This window comes from Lampris incognitus, chromosome 1, assembly GCF_029633865.1.
Source record: "Lampris incognitus isolate fLamInc1 chromosome 1, fLamInc1.hap2, whole genome shotgun sequence".
Taxonomy (NCBI): Eukaryota; Metazoa; Chordata; class Actinopteri; order Lampriformes; family Lampridae; genus Lampris; species Lampris incognitus.
In genome coordinates, this window is record NC_079211.1 from 117,119,439 (window position 1) to 117,140,720 (window position 21,282).

Sequence of the window (21,282 nt, forward strand, 5' to 3'; positions counted from 1 at the left end):
AGATAAAGCAGCAGACGTGGGAAAGGTCGAGGGAACAACCCTCGGGGAAACAGCCGAAACAGTGGTCTCTAAGCTCTGGCCCACTGCAGTCTGCGGGGCTGGCATTGCAGGAGTCAGGGTAGCAGCACTCAAAACTCTACTTACTAAAGCTGTCAGTTCCTTGACTTCATTCCTTAAACTATCCACCTCAGATGGCAGCAGTCACAGGTGCACGAGGAATGGCGGCGGCAACAGACACAGGCAAACGAGGAACAGCAGCAGCAGCAACAGAAAGCTTAGTGTTTTCTCTCACACTTACCCAATGCTCCTCTTCTCGGATTTCTCGCATCAGTTGAGAGAAAGTAGGTGGATCTTGTGAAGTATGCATCATTCGCACACGTAAAGCCACCAAATGGTACGCTACACAGCATTTTTGTGCCCTTACCACCAAGTCAGTGGTAAGGGCACCCTTGAAGAGCTGCTCCATGCGTGCATGATTCAAGTCAGCAGGACCAATCCCTCCTCTCACAAGAACACGGTGGAGGAGTTTATCCAAGCGATAGAGGTAAGCAGACAGTCTCTCTCTCCATCTTCCTGGAATGTATGGTGAAACGATGCCATAAGATCTGCCCCACTCTCAGTGGACCCATATACAGTGTCAAGAACAGCTAAATACTCAGTAGCCGTGGAAGAGGGATTACTGACCTTCAAGAACCTCACGATGTCCGCAGCAGGCCTACGCAAGCTTTCAACAATGCGTTGCCTCTTTGCAGCGTCTGCACACTGCCATTCAGTGATCATCTGAGTAACCTGTTCCATCCAGGAATCATATTCCTCCTCACCAGGGGGAACAGGTTGCAAACCTGAAAACAACCTCAGCTTTCTATAACTAGGTGCATCAGATGGGGCCTGATTACAGCGGTCAACCAGCTTGCCTATGGCATTGACTAAATCCATGCTCACATCAGGTGTAGGAGGCTGGGTGCCCATGACAACAGCCTTAACATCACCCATTGACTTACCCTCCTGCTGTAACAATGCCAACAGCTTGGCCTAAAATGCATCCCCTTCAGGGACAGGGTTAGCAGATGGTAAGCTACTCAGAGCATGAACAGACCAGGGACCCGCTTCACCTACAATTCCCACCTCAGGGGGTAAAGAAACGGGCTCTAAAGCAGCAACAGTCCCCACTAAATGAACATGTGTCTACCACTCTTGTCGCTACGGCAACCACATATCCGACTGCGACCCAAAACTTTGACTGTATTAAGTACACGGCTCACAATATCATTTCCGACATTCAGTGGCACTTTGCTAAGCAAAATAGCAGGAGACACAACCACATTCTCCTCATGGCTCCACTCAATTGCCTGACTGAGCTCCATGCTAACTGTCTTAAATCACAACAACAAACAACAATAAACAGCAAACTACCTACTAAAGTTAGTAAAACAGGAATATCCCAGCGGTGCCTCCAAAATGTAACCCCTTTTTCACTAGCGGGCAATGCCAAGCACATTTAAACAAGACAAAAGCCTAATGCTACCAGTTACCAAAGTGTTACAATACAATCTAATGGCGCAACAGGATCCTGAATTCTCAGCGGTGGAATGGTGAGCTGGCTGAACTTCCTGTGTACTAGTAGGCTAGTGCCACTAATGACAATATTAGTGATAAATGATAATAGAAATAATTAACCAATATAATAATCAATTTAGTAGTGCGGTGCCTCCACTGTGAAAATACTACACTTACCTAAGGCTAGTGAATGGTGTATCTTCCCAGAATTAAACAAACATGTGAATCAGTTATAATAGTGGTGAATGCAGATCTTATAACCCTGCTGTGTACTGAATTACTGTACAAGCTTATTACCAGCACTCTAAAAGTAACCTAGGCTTTGCATAAGCGGAAATGAGCTGCCAATACACCCGAAATATAATTAATAATAATAGGATTTATTTGATAGTAATGAGAGAGAGAGAGAGAGAGAGAGAGTACCACACGAGTGTGGTATTGTTGCTTGAATAACCAAACCCAAAGAGCTACCTGAAACCTAGGTTCAAGCTAACTGTAGCTTTTAGCCTAAGTAGCGTTACAGACCAGTGTTATTAGCAGTAGCTGTGAATTGCACAGCTTAACACCCAATGAACAATAGCAATATGCTTAAATCGATAACAGATTATTGACATCGGTACATTAATTGAAATTACACAGGGTGTGACGACCGGTCACAATAAACAGGAAGAAAAGTATCCAAAGAACACAAAAATACCCAGCGCTTTCTGTTGGGGCCCGTTGGTTCACATAAAACAGCTCTCTGAGCTGAGGGCAAGGCAGCAACCGCTACGATGACCAGGCGACGTGATAAATGTGTGTGTGTCAGTATAAATGCAATGTCAGGGTACTCACAACCCATCGCTCCCTCGACCGGGAGGCTGTGTGCAGTTTAAAGGATGGAAGGCGTAGTGCTAGTCTAGCAGCTGGCAGGTGTCGGCTCCCCGTTAGCGTCCTCAGCCGCAAGACGGCCACACGTTGCAATGATCAGAAAAACCCTGGCGAAGATGGGGATCCTCCGGTGGGCCCAGCACTGGAGAGCAGATGAAGCGAGTCCTCTTTGGACAGCAGGTAGGTCCCAGGAATGGAGCAGAGTGGCTCACCTAGTTAGCTCACAGTCCAGCGCAGCCCGATGACTTCTTGCTAGCCTCCACAACTCAAGTCGGCTAACACACTAGCACTGGATGCTAAATCCACTTAGCTAGCTAGCGGCTGCAATGGCTCTAGGGCATAGACAAAATAATCGTAATACTAAAAAAACAACCACACAAGCAAGCATACGACCGCGGGCCAATTGCAACACTACTGAACTCAAATGCGGGCCTAGTACACGGGCTGTGTATAAAGTCTCTGCGAAACTGGTACTGAGATGGAGCAGCAGAAAATGGACCTCTCTCCTGGTCGTACTGGCTTGGACTCAGCCTCCTCTCTCTCCGTGAGGAGATAGAACGTTGACATCCTCGCGATTTCGCGGGCATAATAACTTTACACAATATCACTGGATGATAACAAAATTGAAATAAAAATACAAAGAGCAAATACATTTCATTGGTTTACATGTTTAGAAACTTATAAGAACATAGGAAACGCTTAAGACACAAAGCATTCTGGTAAATGAAGTACCACAAAGTATGTATAGTAAGCAGTATGCTAAACAGTACAATGTCATAACATATGCATTACAATAAACAGTATTATACTAGGCCTCTATTTGCATCCTAGGGGCCTAGGTTTTAGAGGTCCTTACATAAGGTAGTTCATAAGTGTACTTGGTACAAGAACACCTTAGGCTGAAGGTTGATGATAGACTTTGTGGTCGTATCATCAGATGTGCAGACGTATGTTTTGGACACTCAGGTGAAGAGAGGAGCAGAGCTGTCAACTGTTCACCACCTCGTGGTGAGTTGGATCAGATGGCGGGGAAGGCTGCCGGGCAAACCTGGCAAACCCAAACGTGTAGTGAGGGTGAACTGGGAACGTCTGGCGGAGGCCCCTGTCCGTGAGGTCTTCAACTCCCACCTCCGGAAGAAGTTCTCGAGTATCCTGAGGGAGGCTGGGGACATGGAGTCTGAGTGGGCCATGTTCAAAGCCTCTATTGTAGATGCGGCAGGCAGGGGCTGTGGTCAAAAGGTCATCGGTGCCTGTCGAGGCGGCAACCCAAGAACCTGCTGGTGGACACCAGTGGTGAGGGGAGCTGTCAGGCTGAAGAAGGAGGCCTTTCGGACTTGGTTGGCCCAGAGGTCTCCTGAAGCAGCAGACAGGTCCTGGGAGGCCAGAAGGGCTGCTGCTTCGGTGGTCACGGAAGCAAAAACTCGGGTGTGGGAGGAGTTCGATGAGGCTATGGAGGAGAACTTTTGATAGGCCTCAAGGAAGTTCTGGCAAGCCATCTGGCAACTAAGGAAGGGGAAGCAGGGCTTGACTCAGGCTGTGTTCAGCCAAGGAGGGGAACTGTTGACCCGGACTGGGGATGTTATCGAGCGGTGGAAAAAACACTTTGAGGAGCTCCTCAACCCAACTAACACGTCCTCAGTGGAAGAGGTAGAGTCTGAAGACTCAGGGGAAGCCCCACCCATATCCCTGGCAGAGGTCTCTGAGGTAGTTAAAAAGCTCCTTGGTGGCAAGGCGCCATGTGTGGATGAGATTCACCCTGAGATGCTGAAGGCTCTGGACACTGTTGGGCTGTCTTGGTTGACACGCCTCTTCACTGTCGCTTGGAGGTCAGGGACAGTACCTGTGGAGTGGCAGACTGGGGTGGTGGTTCCCATATTCAAAAAGGGGGACCGGAGGGTGTGCTCCAATTATCGGGGCATCACATTGCTCAGCCTCCCTGGGAAAGTCTACTCTAGGGTGCTCGAAAGGAGGCTCCGACCAATTGTCGAACCTCAGATCCAGGAGGAACAATGTGGATTCCGTCCTGGCCGTGGAACAACGGAACAACTCTTTACCCTTGCGGAAGTGCTGAGGGGGGCGTGGGCATTTGACCAGCCAGTCTACATGTGTTTTGTGGACTTGGAGAAGCCTTACGACTGTGTATCCCGGGGCACTCTGTGGGGGGTACTGCGGGAGTATGGGGTACCGGGGCAGTTGCTACAAGCCATCCGGTCCTTGTATAACCAAACTGAGAGCTGTGTATCCCTTGTCTCCGATTCTGTTTGTGATATTCATGGACAGGATCTCAAGGCGCAGCCAAGGTGAGGAGTGTGTCCGTTTTGGGAATCTCAGAATTGCATCTCTGCTCTTCGCAGATGATGTGGTTTTGTTGGCTTCACCAGAATGCGACCTCCAGCACGCACTGGGGTGGTTTGCAGCTGAGTGTGAAATGGCTGGGATGAGAGTCAGCACCTCTAAGTCTGAGGCCATGGTTCTCTACCGGAAAATGGTGGATTGCTCCCTCCAGGTTGGGGATGAGTTGTTGCCTCAAGTGAAGGAGTTCAAGTATCTCGGGGTCTTGTTCATGAGTGAGGGTAGGATGGAGCGGGAGATTGACAGGTGGATTGGTGTAGCATCAGCAGTAATGCGGATGTTGCACCGGACCGTTGTGGCAAAGAAGGAGCTGAGCCAGGAGGCAAAGCTCTCAATTTACCAGTCAATCTTCGTTCCAATCCTCACCTATGGTCATGAGCTTTGGGTAGTGACCGAAAGGGTGAGATCGCAGATACAAGCAGCTGAAATTAGTTTCCTCTGTAGGGAGTCTGGGCTCAGCCTTAGAGATAGGATGAGGAGCTCGGACATCCGGAGGGAGCTTGGTGTAGAGCCGCTGCTCCTTCGCATCAAAAGGAGCCAGTTGAGATGGTTCGGGCATCTGATTAGGATGCCTCCTGGGCGCCTTCCATTGGAGGTTTACCGGGCACGGCCAACTGGGAGGAGACCCCGGGGTAGACCCAGAATGCACTGGAGGGACTATATGTCCAATCTGGCCTGGGAACGCCTTGGGATCCCCCAGGAGGAGCTGGAGGGCGTTGCTGGGGAGAGGGACGTCTGGAGTGCCCTACTTAGCTTGCTGCCACCATGACCCGACCCGGAAAAGCGGCTGAAGATGAGATGAGAGATGAGATAATCTTTCCTTATCCTTGGGGCAAAAGTGGTAGTTTTTCACAGAAGAACGACTTCATTTCGCATTAAGCGTTGCTTAAAGAGCTACATGTATCCTCTGGTAGCTCATGCATTTGTTAAGATGAGAAGAATGAGAGGTGTAGTCATGTCTTGGAAAAATAAGTGTTTGCAAGATATGCAGCACTGAGATAATCTAATGAGGTAATTGTGACTGTATCCCTTCTGTGTGCTGTAAATCATCTGTTCAGGTTTTGCAGGGAATCCCACCCTGGGAAAAGCATTGGGAATCATACATGTGTATAGCACTATATGATCCTCTTAGTCATGGGCTCATGTCGGTTATAGAGAGCCATCAGTCCTTGTAGCAGCATTAAATAAATCGATGGTTTTCCTTTTTGGTACAGCATTCCACTTCTGATCCAAAAACTACGGTACTGCGCTGAAATCAAAAAGTCTCATGAGATTTAAAAAAAACAATCATAACTTGGACAATGTGTAAGGGTTGCAAACATATTGACATTAATTGTGATAGTGTGCAGGTCATGAAGAGCTGGGAAATAGCCTCTAAAGGTTTTGCAGTGAAGTCACTCATGGTCCTGTCTAACTTTCGCAACTACAACTTGTAGGTGGTTACAGACCAGGATTACGTGATCATTTCACGTGGTAATATTTTTGTTTACAAGAACATGCAGCTATAATTTCATGTCTGGTCATTAGCTACCTTGTGCTGAACGCTGACCATGATTTTCATTCCCAGTTAAGGAACAAATATCTTGAAATAGTAGGGATTTTTAAAATTAAAAAAACGTGTGGATATGAATTTAAACAAAGTGTGTATTGGGAAAAGTAGATTAGGCCATACAGTCCAAAGCAGGCAGTAATTATCATTATTTATGTAAACCGTGTGTTTCCTCAGGCAGAACTGAGCAGTCGTCAGACTGTGAGTGTGGAAATCGCCAAGGCTCTGGAGGACACAAGACGACAGAAGGAGGAGCTCCAGCTACAGGTCTGCAGGCATATGCAGATTCTACAGCGCTCACAATAATAATCATAATAATCTTAATCAGTATAACCTTAATGATCATATTTGTACAACACTTAAGAGTTACAAAGTGGCGTGAAATAAAAGCAACAATCAAGCTGTCAAAACAAGGCCAGTTGAAATTAATAAAGACGGACATTACAAGACCAAAAGCAAATTACCATTGAAACATACAAATTATAAAATTGTTTTTGCAAAACGTGTTTCCTTAGCCACATTGCTCTGGGGCCTGTCAGCGCTCTGCTGCGATGTAGAGTGTCTGTTGTTGAACTGTGAGTTTTGTACTATGCTCTTTCTTAGGTGGGCGAGTTGACAACATCCCTTCAGATGACACAGCAGAAACTGGCCAACACTACTGAGCAGTTAACCCAGAGGGAGGAAGATGTAAAAGCACTAAGCCATGGTACACTCGCTAATATATCATACTCACATATCTATATAGTATATCTATCTATCTATCTATCTATCTATCTATCTATCTATCTATCTATCTAAACTTAGCACAAATAGTAAGGAAATTTGTGTTTGGTAGATTATTTCTTTGTTGTAACAATGCTTCTTGCAAATAAATCTTATATCAGGCACCTGAATGTCAGCACCTGGGGTACCAGAAGCTCAAAACAAGAGTCAACAGCAACAGCAAAATAAGCTGTTTGGCATTGGCAGAGAAGATTTGGCAAATTTTTCATGGGCACAACCCACATACTCAGCTTTGCTACTCATCCCACAAATGCATGTTCCTTATAAATATGGCACCATTTTAAAGGGAAATAAACAGGCTTTCCAACGGTATAAGATTTATTGCCAAGAAGCATTGTTACAACAAAGAAATAATCTACCAAACACACATTTCCTTACTTTTTGTGCTAAGTATATATCTATCTCTCTATCTCACTATCTCTCTCTCTCTCTCTCTCTCTCTCTCTCTCTCTCTCTCTCTCTCTCTCTCTCTCTCTCTCTCTCTATATATATATATATATACACACACACAGATACAGGGGAAAAAAATGTAATACAACTTTAAAACTTTTTTTTTAAGATACAGAAAAAAAAGTATTAAAACTTTTTTTTCCCCTGTATCTGTATTGATATTCCACTCCTCATTAGTTGCACTTATAACAGCACCATTGACGGTTTCAGAAAAAAATGCTATATATTTGTTTATTTATTTATTTGGCAATATGTAGATTGTTACGTCATGCCAATAAAGCCATTTTAATTTGAATTCATATTTATATATATTTAAATATTTATTTATAAATATATGTGAAATATATATGATAAATTACATGAAAATATATCATACACATACAAATATATGATACACGTGTAGCCTTGGCCTACCCAAGCCGTTGCACTGTAGTAGTCAGTGAAGGTTCATATCTTATGTAGCCAAAAGTTTTGTTGCAGAAACATAGAAAATTGTTTCCTGAGAATAACAATTTACAAAGACCTTTAGAGGAGTTATTGTTTTAATTTATAATGCGCATCACTCACACCAGCAGACATTTTGGAAAGGACAGCCGTTAGTTATTTTCAGATGGTTATCTGATTATGAAACAAAAGTAATTCTCTTTCTTTCTTTCTTTCTTTTTCTTTTGCTTTTTTCATCCTGTTTTAATGTGGACTTCACAGAGCTCCAGTCTGCCCAGACGTCTCTGTCTCAGTTGGAGGAAGAGATAGAGAGGCAACGGGCCCAGCTGAAGGAGATGGAAACGGATAAAGACGGACAACTAGATAGCCTTAGGAAGGAAGTACTCAGCCAAACAGAACACCTGGACTCCTGCCAGTCACGGGTCAGGATACATGTACACGGACATACAAACATACACTTACATTACACCATTAGGAAAACAATGAGACATGTTCTCAGAAAATGAAGATATTTGAAAGAATTCTCACTAACCCCTAACTAGTGAGTAAATCCTTGATGTATAAAATGAGAATACTTATGTAGATTCAGGCTGCTATATTGGATATTGAATGCCCAATTTTATGTTATAAGTTTTGTTCCAGAATAGAAATATAGCTTATTTGTAAACTGTTGATATTAAGACTTTGACATAGCAAAAGTCTGCTCCACATAAGACGTTACACATTTGTGATGTGCATGAAAACATGGTTACAGACTTAGTGATGTTCTTTGACCAGGTATCTTACCTTGAGGTGGAGGTTGAGACCCTAACAGAGCAGCTGCAGACCTCAGACGTGTGTGAGCCGGAGCAGAATGGCACCGTGACTGTGGATGACTTGGACCACATTCAGAAGGTCAACAGAGACCTGGAACAGCAGCTTGCTGACAGGAACAAGGTCACAAAAGTCTTGCTGAAATAAAATTTAACTTTGCTTCGGTGCTTGTTTTGCTCTTTAAAAAAAAACACTCTGGTATTTGGTAGGGCAGGGTCTGTCTAAAACCAACTATCATTTTACATATATTCATCTGGTGGTGTTATGCAAAATAATCTTCATCAAAAGGTAGTAGTCTAGTTGATGGTGATATTCAGATGTTAACAGCATACGTCCCATTGAATCTGCACCAAAATCTTTTGGTCCTGTCAGTAAGCGAAGGTATCGCTTAAGTCAGACTTTTAAAAATGAAAAATATTGGAAACCTTAAAATTAACTATAATATAACTATGCTCTTTGGTCTCTGCACAAAAAATGCTGTGTAGTGTACCATTTGAGTAAATGTAATGATTGGTTGCCGATTGTTTTTCAGACCATCAAGCAGCTGCAACAGAGACTAGCAGAACTGAAGAGGACCCTACAGAAGGAACTGGTAAAAAAAACAGTATATCACTGTGACTTTTGTGCTTTTATTCTTAAAAGAATATGTCCAGATACTGAATACTGGCTGATAAAGTGTTGTGTTGATTGTGTGTTGCAGAAGCTAAAGCCGGACCCAGAAGCTGAGGGAAAAGACAAGTTGTCAGAATACCGGGGAGATAAACAGGAGAGGCTATATTCTGAACCGGCCACGTCTGCAGCCCCAGTCCTAACCCCAAGCCCCCAAAACCCTCCAAACTCTAACACCACTGTCACCAACACCTCAGACCTCAACGATTCACGAGAGATCAACTTTGAGTATCTCAAACATGTTGTTCTCAAGTTCATGTCATCCAGAGAGGCTGAGGTAAAAGAAACCTGTTAATAGATCTGCTTCCAATGGTATTTGCAAATCACTAGTGTTGCACCAGTTTGGCACTTTTGTAGGTGAAAACAAATGATAAAGGTTCAGTTGGTATGAGGTGACCATGATAATGTCTAAGTCTGGCTCATGTAAATGTCATATTTGTTGTAAAAATCTAAATGTAATATTCCTCTTCTTAGGCGTTTCAACTGATAAGAGCAGTCTCTGTGTTGTTGAACTTTTCACGTGAGGAAGAGGACATGCTGAAGCAAACTCTGGAATATAAGGTGGGTGAGATGTCATCACTAAGCACTGTAATCAGCAGTCGCTTGCATTCAAATAAACTTTCATTGAGTGTGAGATAAATGTCTTTGAATGTTCAAAAGAAAAATCAACCTGAATGTGGTGTTTGAATAGTCATGTAACTTGATCCATAATCAGTTTATAACCGTTCTCTATCAGATGTCCTGGTTCGGATCTAAGCCGTCTCCAAAGGGCATCATTCGGCCTTCAATCTCAGCAGCACCGGCTCACTGGAGCTGATTGGGAACATAAAGAGCCAACGTATTGGAGAGGAAGAACAGGATGGCACATGTACTCGACCTTCAGTAAAATACATCCTCCTTCCCTGGCTCCCATTACAGTGGCAGCCAGTGCCCTGAGGAAAACTCTACAGAAGCTTTAAAACGGTCTCAAACTCAATTTCCTTTGTAGCTCTTTTTGGGGGGGAAATGGGAAAAATATTTTTTTTTCTTTTCTTTTCTTTTTTTTTGTGGGAGGGGGGGGCTCCTAGAAAGACTCCCTTGTTGATTTTGAAATATGTTCAAAAGGCAAAGATGAAGGCAGACTTTTTAAGCCTTAAATTGTAACCATATATAGATGGAGTGAAATCTCCGATGGAGTGAAACTGTGTGTTAGATATGGAGTAAGAAGGTGCGGGTTTTTTTCTCTCCCGAATTTAAAAGTTTATGTACTCATTGAAGGTGGTACTTGTTGCCAATGACTTGCTATAGTCAGTGATTGGAAGAGGGATCATAACTTAATGTGGAAGATAACATTCATGTTTTCTACACTTTAAGGCCTCTCTAGATAGACAGTGCACATGTTGATTTTGGAAGAATAATGTTTTTGACATCTGTTTATTTACTATTAACCTCATAGGGCTTCTCTATGAAACTGGGTCATTTTAATGACAACCTTTAAACTTTTATGGTTCCGTGTCAGAGTTCGAACCATACTCTGACTGCCTTGGTATCAGCAAAACAAAGTTTATTTTGAAGACAAGTTAGATAATCATCACAATGTTATGTCTGTTATGTAAAATAGTTGAATATGTAAGCAAAGATGATTGGAGGACATGCTCAACCTTTACCTGCCTTGTGTTGATGTAAATGAAAGTACATTCCTCACATCTATTTATATACGAGAAAACTGTACATAAGCAATGAGAACTTTTTAAAGTCAGTAGGTGAAAATGGTTTGATGTGGCCAGTTGCAGTATTTATCATCATTACCTTCCCATTATAGTTTCTGCCTTCAGTTTGTAGCTTGATGCCACTGCTCATTACTATCTTGTAACTTCTGTGTAAGCACATTCATGATGTTAAGAGCTCTTCATCCATTGGTGAAAAGCCCAGAAAATATTTCTATTGTTAGACCGCATCGTTTGATTCCTAAAGCAGTCTGTCTTAAAAAGGTTTTATTTATGTAAGCTTCTTGGGCTTTAAATTCTAGGGTACTTATGATTTTATTTATTCTAGTAATATGTAGAAGATGTGAAGCAGAAACATGTCTGACATTACTGTTTTCTGAGGTAGCATTTCAATCTTGCAGGAGGAAAATTCTAATTATTCAGCTTAAGTATGGCAAGACAGACATAAAGAGGATTTAGCACATAATTTAATGGGACACTGTAAACATTTTGTTACTAATGACGGGTAAGAAAGGGCAGCATTTAAGTTTAGTACTTGGAAGACGGGGCTATTGATTTCATCTACTGTCGTGATAATCCAAGCAACAATGCACTTTTTAGTTCCGTTTGATTCTGTTGTTAAACCCTGCAACAATACTGCACAATCACTACATGTTTCTTTTCTATTTCTTTGATTTAAAATGGCTGCCACTACTGATTGGACTGTTCTTATTTACCGATAATAAATCGAGGATTTAAATTGTGATTTATTGTGTATTACAACAGTCGTCCAGTGGGTAGTGCTGTGTGTACTTGCCAAGAGTGAGTTTACAACCCACGAAGAAAAACACCGGAAGCTTAATTTTGTGAGCACGCGGTGTGTCTGGCCTTTCCAGCAGGCCAACGTCAAGGAACATGGTGAGAATTTCGTTGGTTGTCCCAATATCGTTAAAAATAACCCTTTTTGTAACTTCCGAACTTTCACAATGCTCAATATCTATATACATACGCTTATGTTGGCGTTTATGTATTTGTGGCTAAGCAAAATGTCATCATTTTAACAAAAAAATCGTTTTTGACGCGCTCAAACTCGTTTCTTAGTCATGGTGCTAATGCTACTTGCTGGCTAGCTAGCTGTTTCAGACAGGTTAGTTAATATCGCATCATAAACTAGTTTTTGACACTGTAACATGAGGAAAATTGTGTTTTATTGAGCATATGTGTTAAGTATTCTAACAGCGTTTCGGTATTTGTTGTTGGAAAGCTTAATGGTTGGTAGAATAGCGTTCTTGTTAATTTTACATTTCGGTAAAGCGTGAATCCGGCTGTAAGCGGGATATTCATATGCTTATGTATTTCAGATCGACAAAGTTCTAGCGATGGCATGTAATTTTTGCTTTATTCTTCTGTATTCTTATTCTTTATTCGCAGGCTAAAATTAAGGCTAGAGATCTTAGGGGCAAGAAGAAAGAGGAGCTGCTCAAGCAACTAGACGACTTGAAAAATGAGTTGTCCCAGCTGCGTGTGGCCAAAGTAACCGGTGGCGCTGCCTCAAAACTATCCAAAATGTAAGTTTATTTATTTGGTGTTATCTCGGAGTCAGTCTGGCATATTCTCACATTCTCTGGTGGATGGACCATTATGTGGTTTGACGTCTTTCACAGTGCAAGCGAAGCACATCAACATCCTGAAGTGTTTCGTCCTTTGTCAACCCCCCTTAAACAAATTAAGTGGCTGTAATGGATTTGGCACTAACTCAAATTGCTTCTTGTCTTTGTGGATTTTACCACCCAACCATTCAAAGTTTAGTTGAAATACCCACTGTTCCCCTCGTACTCTTTTACACTGAGAGTCATGGGGTAATTTTGGGCCTGTCTCTGGTTTATATCTGTTAAATTGGATTCACTGACTTTGATTCAGCCACCCAGGCTATTTTGAAATGACTCAATAGTGTCCATTTACCTGCTTGAGAGATTGCACTTGGTCTTCACTTCTGTTGTGCCATTATAATAGAATCACTAATTTGTATAAAATTTTTGTAAAGGTGATTCGGAAGTCTGAAGCCTAATTAAGGGCCCATGTTTCCCCTGCTATGTGCCGTTAATGTTCATGGGGGTGCATTCCAGCCAAACACTTACAATATAGGGTCCTGAGTGGTTGGTTTTAGTGAAGCTTCACCTTTGAAAAGAATGCATCTGTTTTGTTTATTGCGCTTTGGAGTGTGTGCCTGCGTCAGAGGAGAGGGCATGTTTGCTTATGTTCACTGTAGATGTACAGTGAACATAAGCTGATCGAAGCATCCTTTGGAAATGAATGTACTTGTATTCACTGCCAAGCATCCAAACAATACACATTTCTGAGGCATTGATTTTGGTTCTCAAATGATGTCTTTGACTGGTCGGAGAGGTCAACCAAACGTCTTAATGTTGTTTTGTTTTTGTTTTTTTCCTTTAACAACAATCAGTGTGAAATACCAAAATACAAAAGTTAGTAGGTAGCAGGGATGATGGAGTATATATAATATTAAAAAAGCCTGCGTAGATTGAAGAAGCCATGCCTACCCTTAACAAATCCCATTGGATCTGAAGAAATCATGGAGGGCAAACATTGTTCTAGTCTTAAGAGCAAGAGTTTTAGATATTTTGAAATCCACATTTAAAAGGGATGTTGAGCAGTACGAGGAACGCTAATTGGTCTTTATTTGGGTTCAAAAGAATTGAGTGTTGCTTGTCCAAGTGTAGGGGGAAGACATTTCGAATTAAAGGACTCGGAACATTTCACGTAAAAGCGGACATAAACGTTCCCTAAACGCCTTGGAAAATTCGATTAGAAAAGTCGTCTGGGCCTGGAGATTTTCTACTGCATGGATTTGATGGCCGTTTTACTTTCTAATAAGGTAATTTGCTCTCCTAGTTGATCGTTAAAATGTGGGTCTAAAGTTGACACTGGCAATTTATCAGAAAAATTTGTCCAATTCAGGTTTGTTTCACGAGTCAGATTTATAAATATTAGAATAGAAATATTAAACTCATTTATCTTGTGGAGATCCTCGGTAATATGTCCAAATTGGGTTTTGATTTTAGGGATTAGATGGGTAGATTCTGATTTACGTGGCTGGTGGGGTAAAATCGTGGAAGCTTTTTCTCCATGCTCATACCATGATTGTCTAGACCTAAGCAGCATCTGTTCAGGTTTTGCTGAAAGTAAAGTGAATTCAGTTTGTAAATTGTCTAGAGATCTGGAGAAGGAGCGGCTGAGTGTTGTGTATTTTCACACAAGCAAGGGCTGAATAATAGATTAGAACACAGATTACCTCTGATCACAGATGGTAATCTGGAAAATGCAGTCACATTCAAGGCATGTTTAAGAATTATGTGGCAGAAATTGATCCGTTGTTTCCTCTGATTATTATCCAACAGTGGTGGTTGTAATATTTTGTTTGTTGTAATCATGATTGTATTTGTATAAAGTCTAGGCAAGGCTTGTTAATGCACAAACAAGCAGATGTTCCACCCAACCTCCTGACTCAAATCTCCATCTTCTAATTAAAAGTACACATCCCTAGTCTATCGTGTTAGTCACAAATGATAAGGAGTATTGCTCCCTGACTACTTTATAAAAACACAGCAAAAATTAATTTTTGGACTAAAACCATTAGATGAAGGATCTGTAGACTAAAAAAAAACGAGAAAAAAATGCCTTTAACTACTTGGTTCCTTGCCCTTTTGTTGAAAGTTTGTCAATCAGGCAAATCAGTTGTATAATGTGTGGTTTTAATGAATCTGCAAATGTTATAAACATTTTAAAAAGATGGTTCTGTGGTTATACTGCTTTAAAGCACGGTTGTTAATGGAGAAAAGGACACGGGACCTAAAGGAGCACGTTTGACTTGAATGAACAAATACAGGTTTAAGATGGTAGATTTAACTTGGCTACTGTTTTATGCTTTCTTCTCCAGCTGTGTGGTCCGCAAATCCATCGCCCGAGTTCTGACAGTAATCAACCAGACACAGAAAGAGAACCTTCGGAAGTTCTACAAGGTAAGGACCCCCCCCCCAGCCTAGTGTTTCTCAAAACAAAAGTTCTCCCATTCGTGGCCTATGGGCATGTGGCTATGTCCAGAATAAGTTCTTGCCCTTAGCCGTCTTTGCATGGCATCCGTGGTCCAAGATGAAACTTGTTGAGCTGATGTTTTGCTGATGCATTTACAACTGCTTACCAAAAGACTGAGACTCGTGATGACCTTACTGCACTCGTCATAGTTGATTGGGCATCTTGACATTCCAGAGGCGTGCCACTCCAGACTATTGATGATCAGAATCTTTTCTTATTCTAACTTGTTAGTTTGCGAAAGTGTTTATTGGGTGTGAACACTAAAAGCATCTAGATGTTTCACAGAAAGTTAAATCAGTTCTTCTGGACACGTTTATTTGGAGAAACGTTTCATCACTAAGTGACTTCTTCAGTCTCAACGGACTGCAGGTATCCCCACCCTTATAAACAATACAGTTGTGTAACGACCAAACCAATGATTGGTGTCATATACAAATTGCCATGACCATTAATGAGTGACTAGAATTATTAAAAGTTTCTCCCAATAAACGTGTCCAGATGAACTGATTCAACTTTATGATTTCCTTGCATGCATCAAGACATGAAGATGCTTCTTCTACTTTTCATCAACTGTGAATTTCTAAAATAACATTCATATTTGATCCCATTTTTCATTTAATCTAAAAATGTAACTTTAAACAGTCTGAAAGGACGTGATGTTTTTCTGGCTTTCACCCAGGTCATTCTCAGTCTTAAAGTAATGAGGTGTTTAATGCTGCATTTATTGGATTAAATTTTTCATTCAGGGTAAGAAGTACAAGCCCCTTGATCTGAGACCCAAGAAGACCAGAGCTATTCGCCGTAGGCTGAACAAGCATGAGGAGAGTCTCAGGACCAAGAAGCAGCAGAGGAAGGATCTCCTCTACTCCATGCGCAAATTTGCAGTCAAAGCTTAAAAGCTTTTTCTATTGATAAAATTAAAGTCGAATTAAAGAAACTGTCTTGTGTTTTTTTGTTTTTTTTTTTGCACCAGTGGTTGCCAGCGATTTGCTGTTGAGGGATTTGTGTATACAGGTTTTCATTAAAACCAAACATGACAATATTAATGACATGGACATTTTAATGATGAGTTAATTTTTGAGCTATGTTTCAAGAAAATGGGTCCATGTTGTGATTGGCGTTAACGAAAACATGCAAACACTGGTTACACCAGAGCATGTCGCTATCACTTGTCTTCGGAGGAAATTGCTCCTAACTGCCCTTTCTGAGTGATGCAGCTTTGGTGCTTTTACATTTACTTTTCTAGCAAAGACCTGCACTGATCAGCCCAAACATTTAAAGCTCCTGCCTAGTATAGTGTAGGTCCCCCTCATACCGCTAAAATGGTGCTGACCTGTGAAGGCAAGGACTCCACACAAGACCTCTGAAGGTGTCCTCTGGTATCTGGCACCAAGACGTTAGCAGCAGATCCTTTTAAGTCCTGTAAATTGTTAGGTAGGGCCTCCATGGATTGGACTTGTTTTTCTAGCACATCCCACAGATGCTCGATCGGATTGAGAGCTGGTGAATTTGGAGGCTAAGGCAACACCTTGAGCTCTGGCCTGTTCCTCAAACCATTCCTGAACAATTTTTGCAGTGTGACAGGGTGCATCATTCTGCTGAAAGAGGCCACTGCCATCAGAGAATGCCATTGCCATGAAGTGTTCTTGGTCTGCAACAATGTTTAGGTTGGAACGTGTCAAAGAAACATCCACATTGTCAGGACCCAAGGTTTCCCAGCAGAACATTGCCCAGAGCGTCACACCGCCTCCGCCTGCTTGCCTTCTTGCCATCGTCCATCCTGGTACCGTCTCCTCCCCAGGTAAATGACGCACGCACATACCCAGCCATGCACACGATGTAAAAGAAAACGTGATTCATCAGACCAGGCCGCTCCCTTCTATTGCCCCATAGTCATGTCTGACGCTCACGTGTCCATTGTAGCCTCTTCCAGCAGTGGACGGGTCAACATGGGCACTGACACGTCTGTGGCTACGCAGCCCTATACGCAGCAAGCTGCGATGCACTTTGTTCTGACACCTGTATGTCATAGCCAGCGTTCACCTTTTCAGCAATTTGAGCTACAGTAGCTCTTCTGTGGGATTGGACCAGACGGGCTAGCCTTTGCTCCCCACGTGCATCAATGAGCCTTGGGCACTCATGACCCCATCACTGGTTGACCTGTTGTCCTTCATTGGACCGCTCTTGGTAGGTACTGACCACTGCATACCAGGAACACCCCACAAGACCTGTTGTTTTGAAGCTGCTCTGACCCAGTCGTCTAGCCATCACAATGTGGCCCTTGTCAAAGTTGCTCAGATCTTTACGCTGGCCCATTTTTCCTGCTTCCAACACAACTTCAAGAGCTGACCGCTCACTTGCTGCCTAATATATCCCATCCCTTGACAGGTGCCACTGTAATGAGGTAATCAATGTTCCGTTACCTGTCAGTGGTTTTAATTTTTTGGCTGATCAGTGTACCATTACTTAAGAGAGCTTCCTAACCCACCAGCAGTTCTCAGTAGATGGCCAAAGACAAAGATGTGTGTGCATACTCCATGGCAGGAGGCCTGTAATGGGATTACCTGACGATAAAATCTGTTGATCCGAATAAAAAACTTAAACCGACTTATCGGGGATGCAAACACCAATTTTGTAGATCTATATGCCATCCCTGCAGAAATTAGTCGTAACTTTAACTTCTTGACATCTGGAAAAGCTGCAATAATTATGTAGGTCCTTCACAAATATAGACTAGAATAACAAACTTTGATTGCCCTAGAAATTAGCTTCCTTCAAGTTGATGGATATTCAGGAGTTGAGTGCAAGTGAGGATGAGGATGCATTTGTGATTCATAAGTGATACCACAGCATAAACACCCTAATTTACTAGGTTGTCTAAGCAGGACTTGAGGGTGCCCAGTGAGAACTTTGAGCACAAGCACACATAACCTGTGGATTGCTCATACCTGGTGACAATGGTTATCCTCAAAAGCCTGTGAAATACATGTCATGCTATGCAAGGTGTCCTGCAGACAAAACTGCTGTACATAACAGTAATTTCACTATGTGGCTCAATTTGTTGTACAATAGTGATGTCACAGTTCATCCTGAGTCCTACTCCCGTGTAGGATGCCTCATGACGGCCTTGTCCTACTGTGAGGTAGGAATGTTTTTAATCCTAGCTATACTTATTGTGGGATTCTAAGGAGTTATTCTGAGGTGTTTGCCAAGTATGGGGACTGTTCTCCATTGCTGTCTGCACCCGCACATCTTGTTCTGATTGGTTGCCTCAATGTACAATATGGAAGCCAGAATGGTTTTGAACTGCATTTAGTCGAACTAAATGCATGAATGAATGAAATGAAAGAATGGTTTCTGTAGTTGAAATTAATGACACCAGATGTAGCATAACACATGTTGTGTTCTCTGGGTGGAGTCAGGTTTCTGCATGACTTGCAGGTTGCACTTTGGAAAAAGTATCAGCGAACCAAATCTTGCAAAATATTTCAGGTTTGGAAAATCTGCAGAATATGCAGAGTGAATATTTTAACTATTGTGATTTGCCAAAATGCATTTAGCGTAGAGGCATTACATGTGTTTGAGGGAATTATTCATTTGAGCTGGTGTAACGGGTTATAAAATTATAGTACATTTTCACAGCTGTATTTCCCAGATTAAAGCTTGTACTGGGACTTTCATATTGTACCCAGAACTGTTTGAAAATATTTCCCACTCGTACTTGTCAAATGAACATCCTCAGTGGCATTGAAAAGGTTCAGATCAGTTTATGTCTGATACATGTACACCACAAAATGTAGCAAACTCACAGTGTCTAAATTCAGAATGAACTGGCGCATGAGTTATCGAGTCCCTCCGCAAGAGGGCGATACATTCAGGTCAATATTTCTACATTGTTTCTTGTCCTGAGGCCGAACGAAGCAATGCAAAGGTTGAATGTTGGCAAAGAAAAGCATATTGAACAACGTTAAATGTAAAATGTATCCCTAATCTTTTGTAGTGAACGATTCTAGAGAGCAAGGCGCTCGGTAGTGGAGACAGAATGGCCTAATGTGACAGAAAATAGGGTTACATTGTCCAAAATACCTTAGTTGGAAATGTTTAATCCCCATGTATCATACTCAAGTTGTGCATTCTATAGTTTAGTAGTTTCAAAAGTGTAATACTTAGCGACATTGCAAAGTTTCTGATATTTCTGTTGTGTCAGAGAAGCTGAACCATTAAAGATGAGGACACCACTTGCCATCATAAAGACATCTTTTTTTATTCTGATTTTTCCCCTTTTCTCCCAATTTAGTGGCCAATCGATCCCCCTATTTTAATTCAAAGACCCACCCTCGTACATGCGTTCGCCAACTGCGTCTCTCCAGCCGGCAGTCTGGAAGGAGACGCCTCGCCACTTTCGTGACAAGGCGAATCCAGGCCGAACCACTGCTTTTTTTTCACACGCATCGAGACGCATTCATGTGACGAACACAAGCCGACTCCGCCCCCCTCCCGAAGACAGCGTTGCCAAGCACCAGGATTGGTAGGATTGGACAAGCACCGTTCTGGTGCTTGTCCAATCCTACCTTAGCAACGATTTCTATGTGAGGGAGGTCCGTCAAGCTTTCAAACACAGCAAAATGCTGAAACGGTGTGCTTATGGGATCTGCAAATCAGATACTAGATATCTGAAAAGTTTGGAGGGGTGTAATTTTCTTTCCCTCCCCGAAACCCAGAACGCAAGAAGCGCAATGTCGGCAATGGATTTCGCAGTATAGCAGACCCCATGGCCAGCTTAATCCATCCAAAATCAACAAAAATACCTGTCTGCTCCAAGCTAAGCTTGCTACTAGCTATTATTGAAAGCTAATACAGCTAACGTATTTGTTTCGTGTTCTCATGAATGACGCAGGGTTAGTACTCACAACCTGGTTTATTAACCAACACAACGAGGATGCAATAAGACGACATTGTAGTGGTTATGGGGCTACATAATTCCCCTTATTGAGCTAGTAGGAACGTTAGTTTACAGCTGCTGTTTCATCGGTTCGGGTTTACAGTGACACACTTCCGCTGCGCGGGTTTTGTTGTTGTTGTAATGGTGGAAGGAATAAATGGTGCACGTTGTGTAGCCAAAAGAGAAAGTTGTCACGACTCCTGCTTGAGCTCCTCTACAACATACGGGTAGCTGGCATCCAGCACTATCGCCTTGCGGGCCCTCACCCGGTAACCTGTATAACTGAGTGTTCCTCAGTACAGTGTCTGCAGTGGCTCAATAAACATCAATGACACAGTCACTGATCTACATCCCCCTTTCTTAGCTCATGCTCATACCATAACAAAACCATGTTGTCAATTATCAATACTTGCTGAATAACATATATTGAACAAACCTTCAAATAACATACATTAAATAGCTGTTCAATAATCACAGAGTGAGAATTATCAAATGCAAAGAAAACAATTTGCCCTTAATGAATAACATGAAAATAGTTGTCTTAGCAAAGCATATAGTTATACTTTAACACAAAATGAGGTCTTTTATATGTGAAGATACCTGAAACGAAACCCAAAGACCTCAATGTCAGCTCTTAGCAAATCAGAGAATTAACTTAAATGACATAACCTTCAAAATGTTGAGCTGACAAATTGACTCAATCTTTATACTTAGGATTTGGCTTGCTGACACGACCATAGCGTGTTGTGTACAGACTTCCAGTTGTCTTAGCAGGTAGCACAGCTGTAGGTGTTTTCGTATGTGACTGTTCAGTGTCCAGCGTGTTGTGTGACACTTTTGTTGGAATGTGCTGGTTAAGCTCATGTCCACTGTCCTGACATTCACTGTTGTCTGGGTAGTGCTGTGCTGGAGCAGGCTCGACAACCGGCAGAATGTGGCGCCTATTTCTCCTGTACAGCTTTCCTTCTGAGTGAATGAGATAGGATCTGGGCTCCTTGCAGATCTCCTTTACCATGCCTGTTCGATTGTAGCCTTGAGGGGTCTGCATTCTGATA

General features: G+C 42.3%; 2 protein-coding genes across 4 annotated transcripts in view; both read left to right on the plus strand.

The window, feature by feature from the left end:
- Positions 1-12,013, plus strand: part of golga1 (golgin A1) — a 51,112-nt gene extending 39,099 nt beyond the window's left edge. For 2 of the 3 annotated variants that reach the window (XM_056281578.1, XM_056281589.1), the window contains exons 17-24: positions 6,506-6,595; positions 6,932-7,034; positions 8,267-8,427; positions 8,783-8,941; positions 9,351-9,410; positions 9,519-9,764; positions 9,962-10,048; positions 10,224-11,949. In XM_056281578.1, the coding sequence (XP_056137553.1) occupies positions 6,506-6,595; positions 6,932-7,034; positions 8,267-8,427; positions 8,783-8,941; positions 9,351-9,410; positions 9,519-9,764; positions 9,962-10,048; positions 10,224-10,304 (987 nt within the window). In that variant the 3' untranslated portion in view covers positions 10,305-11,949. The other variant, XR_008810366.1, reaches the window with a different exon arrangement.
- On the plus strand, positions 11,980-16,222 carry rpl35 (ribosomal protein L35). The gene is made up of 4 exons (XM_056281600.1): positions 11,980-12,090; positions 12,604-12,740; positions 15,131-15,212; positions 16,032-16,222. The coding sequence occupies exons 1-4, from the start codon at positions 12,088-12,090 to the stop codon at positions 16,179-16,181; spliced, it is 372 nt and encodes a 123-aa protein (XP_056137575.1). The 5' UTR covers positions 11,980-12,087; the 3' UTR covers positions 16,182-16,222.
- Positions 16,223-21,282: the final 5,060 nt, after the last annotated feature.

Coding starts and splice junctions, on each gene's coding strand:
- rpl35 (XM_056281600.1), top strand. Junction 12,741..15,130: donor GCCTCAAAACTATCCAAAAT/GTAAGTTTATTT, acceptor TTTCTTCTCCAG/CTGTGTGGTCCGCAAATCCA. Junction 15,213..16,031: donor ACCTTCGGAAGTTCTACAAG/GTAAGGACCCCC, acceptor TTTTTCATTCAG/GGTAAGAAGTACAAGCCCCT.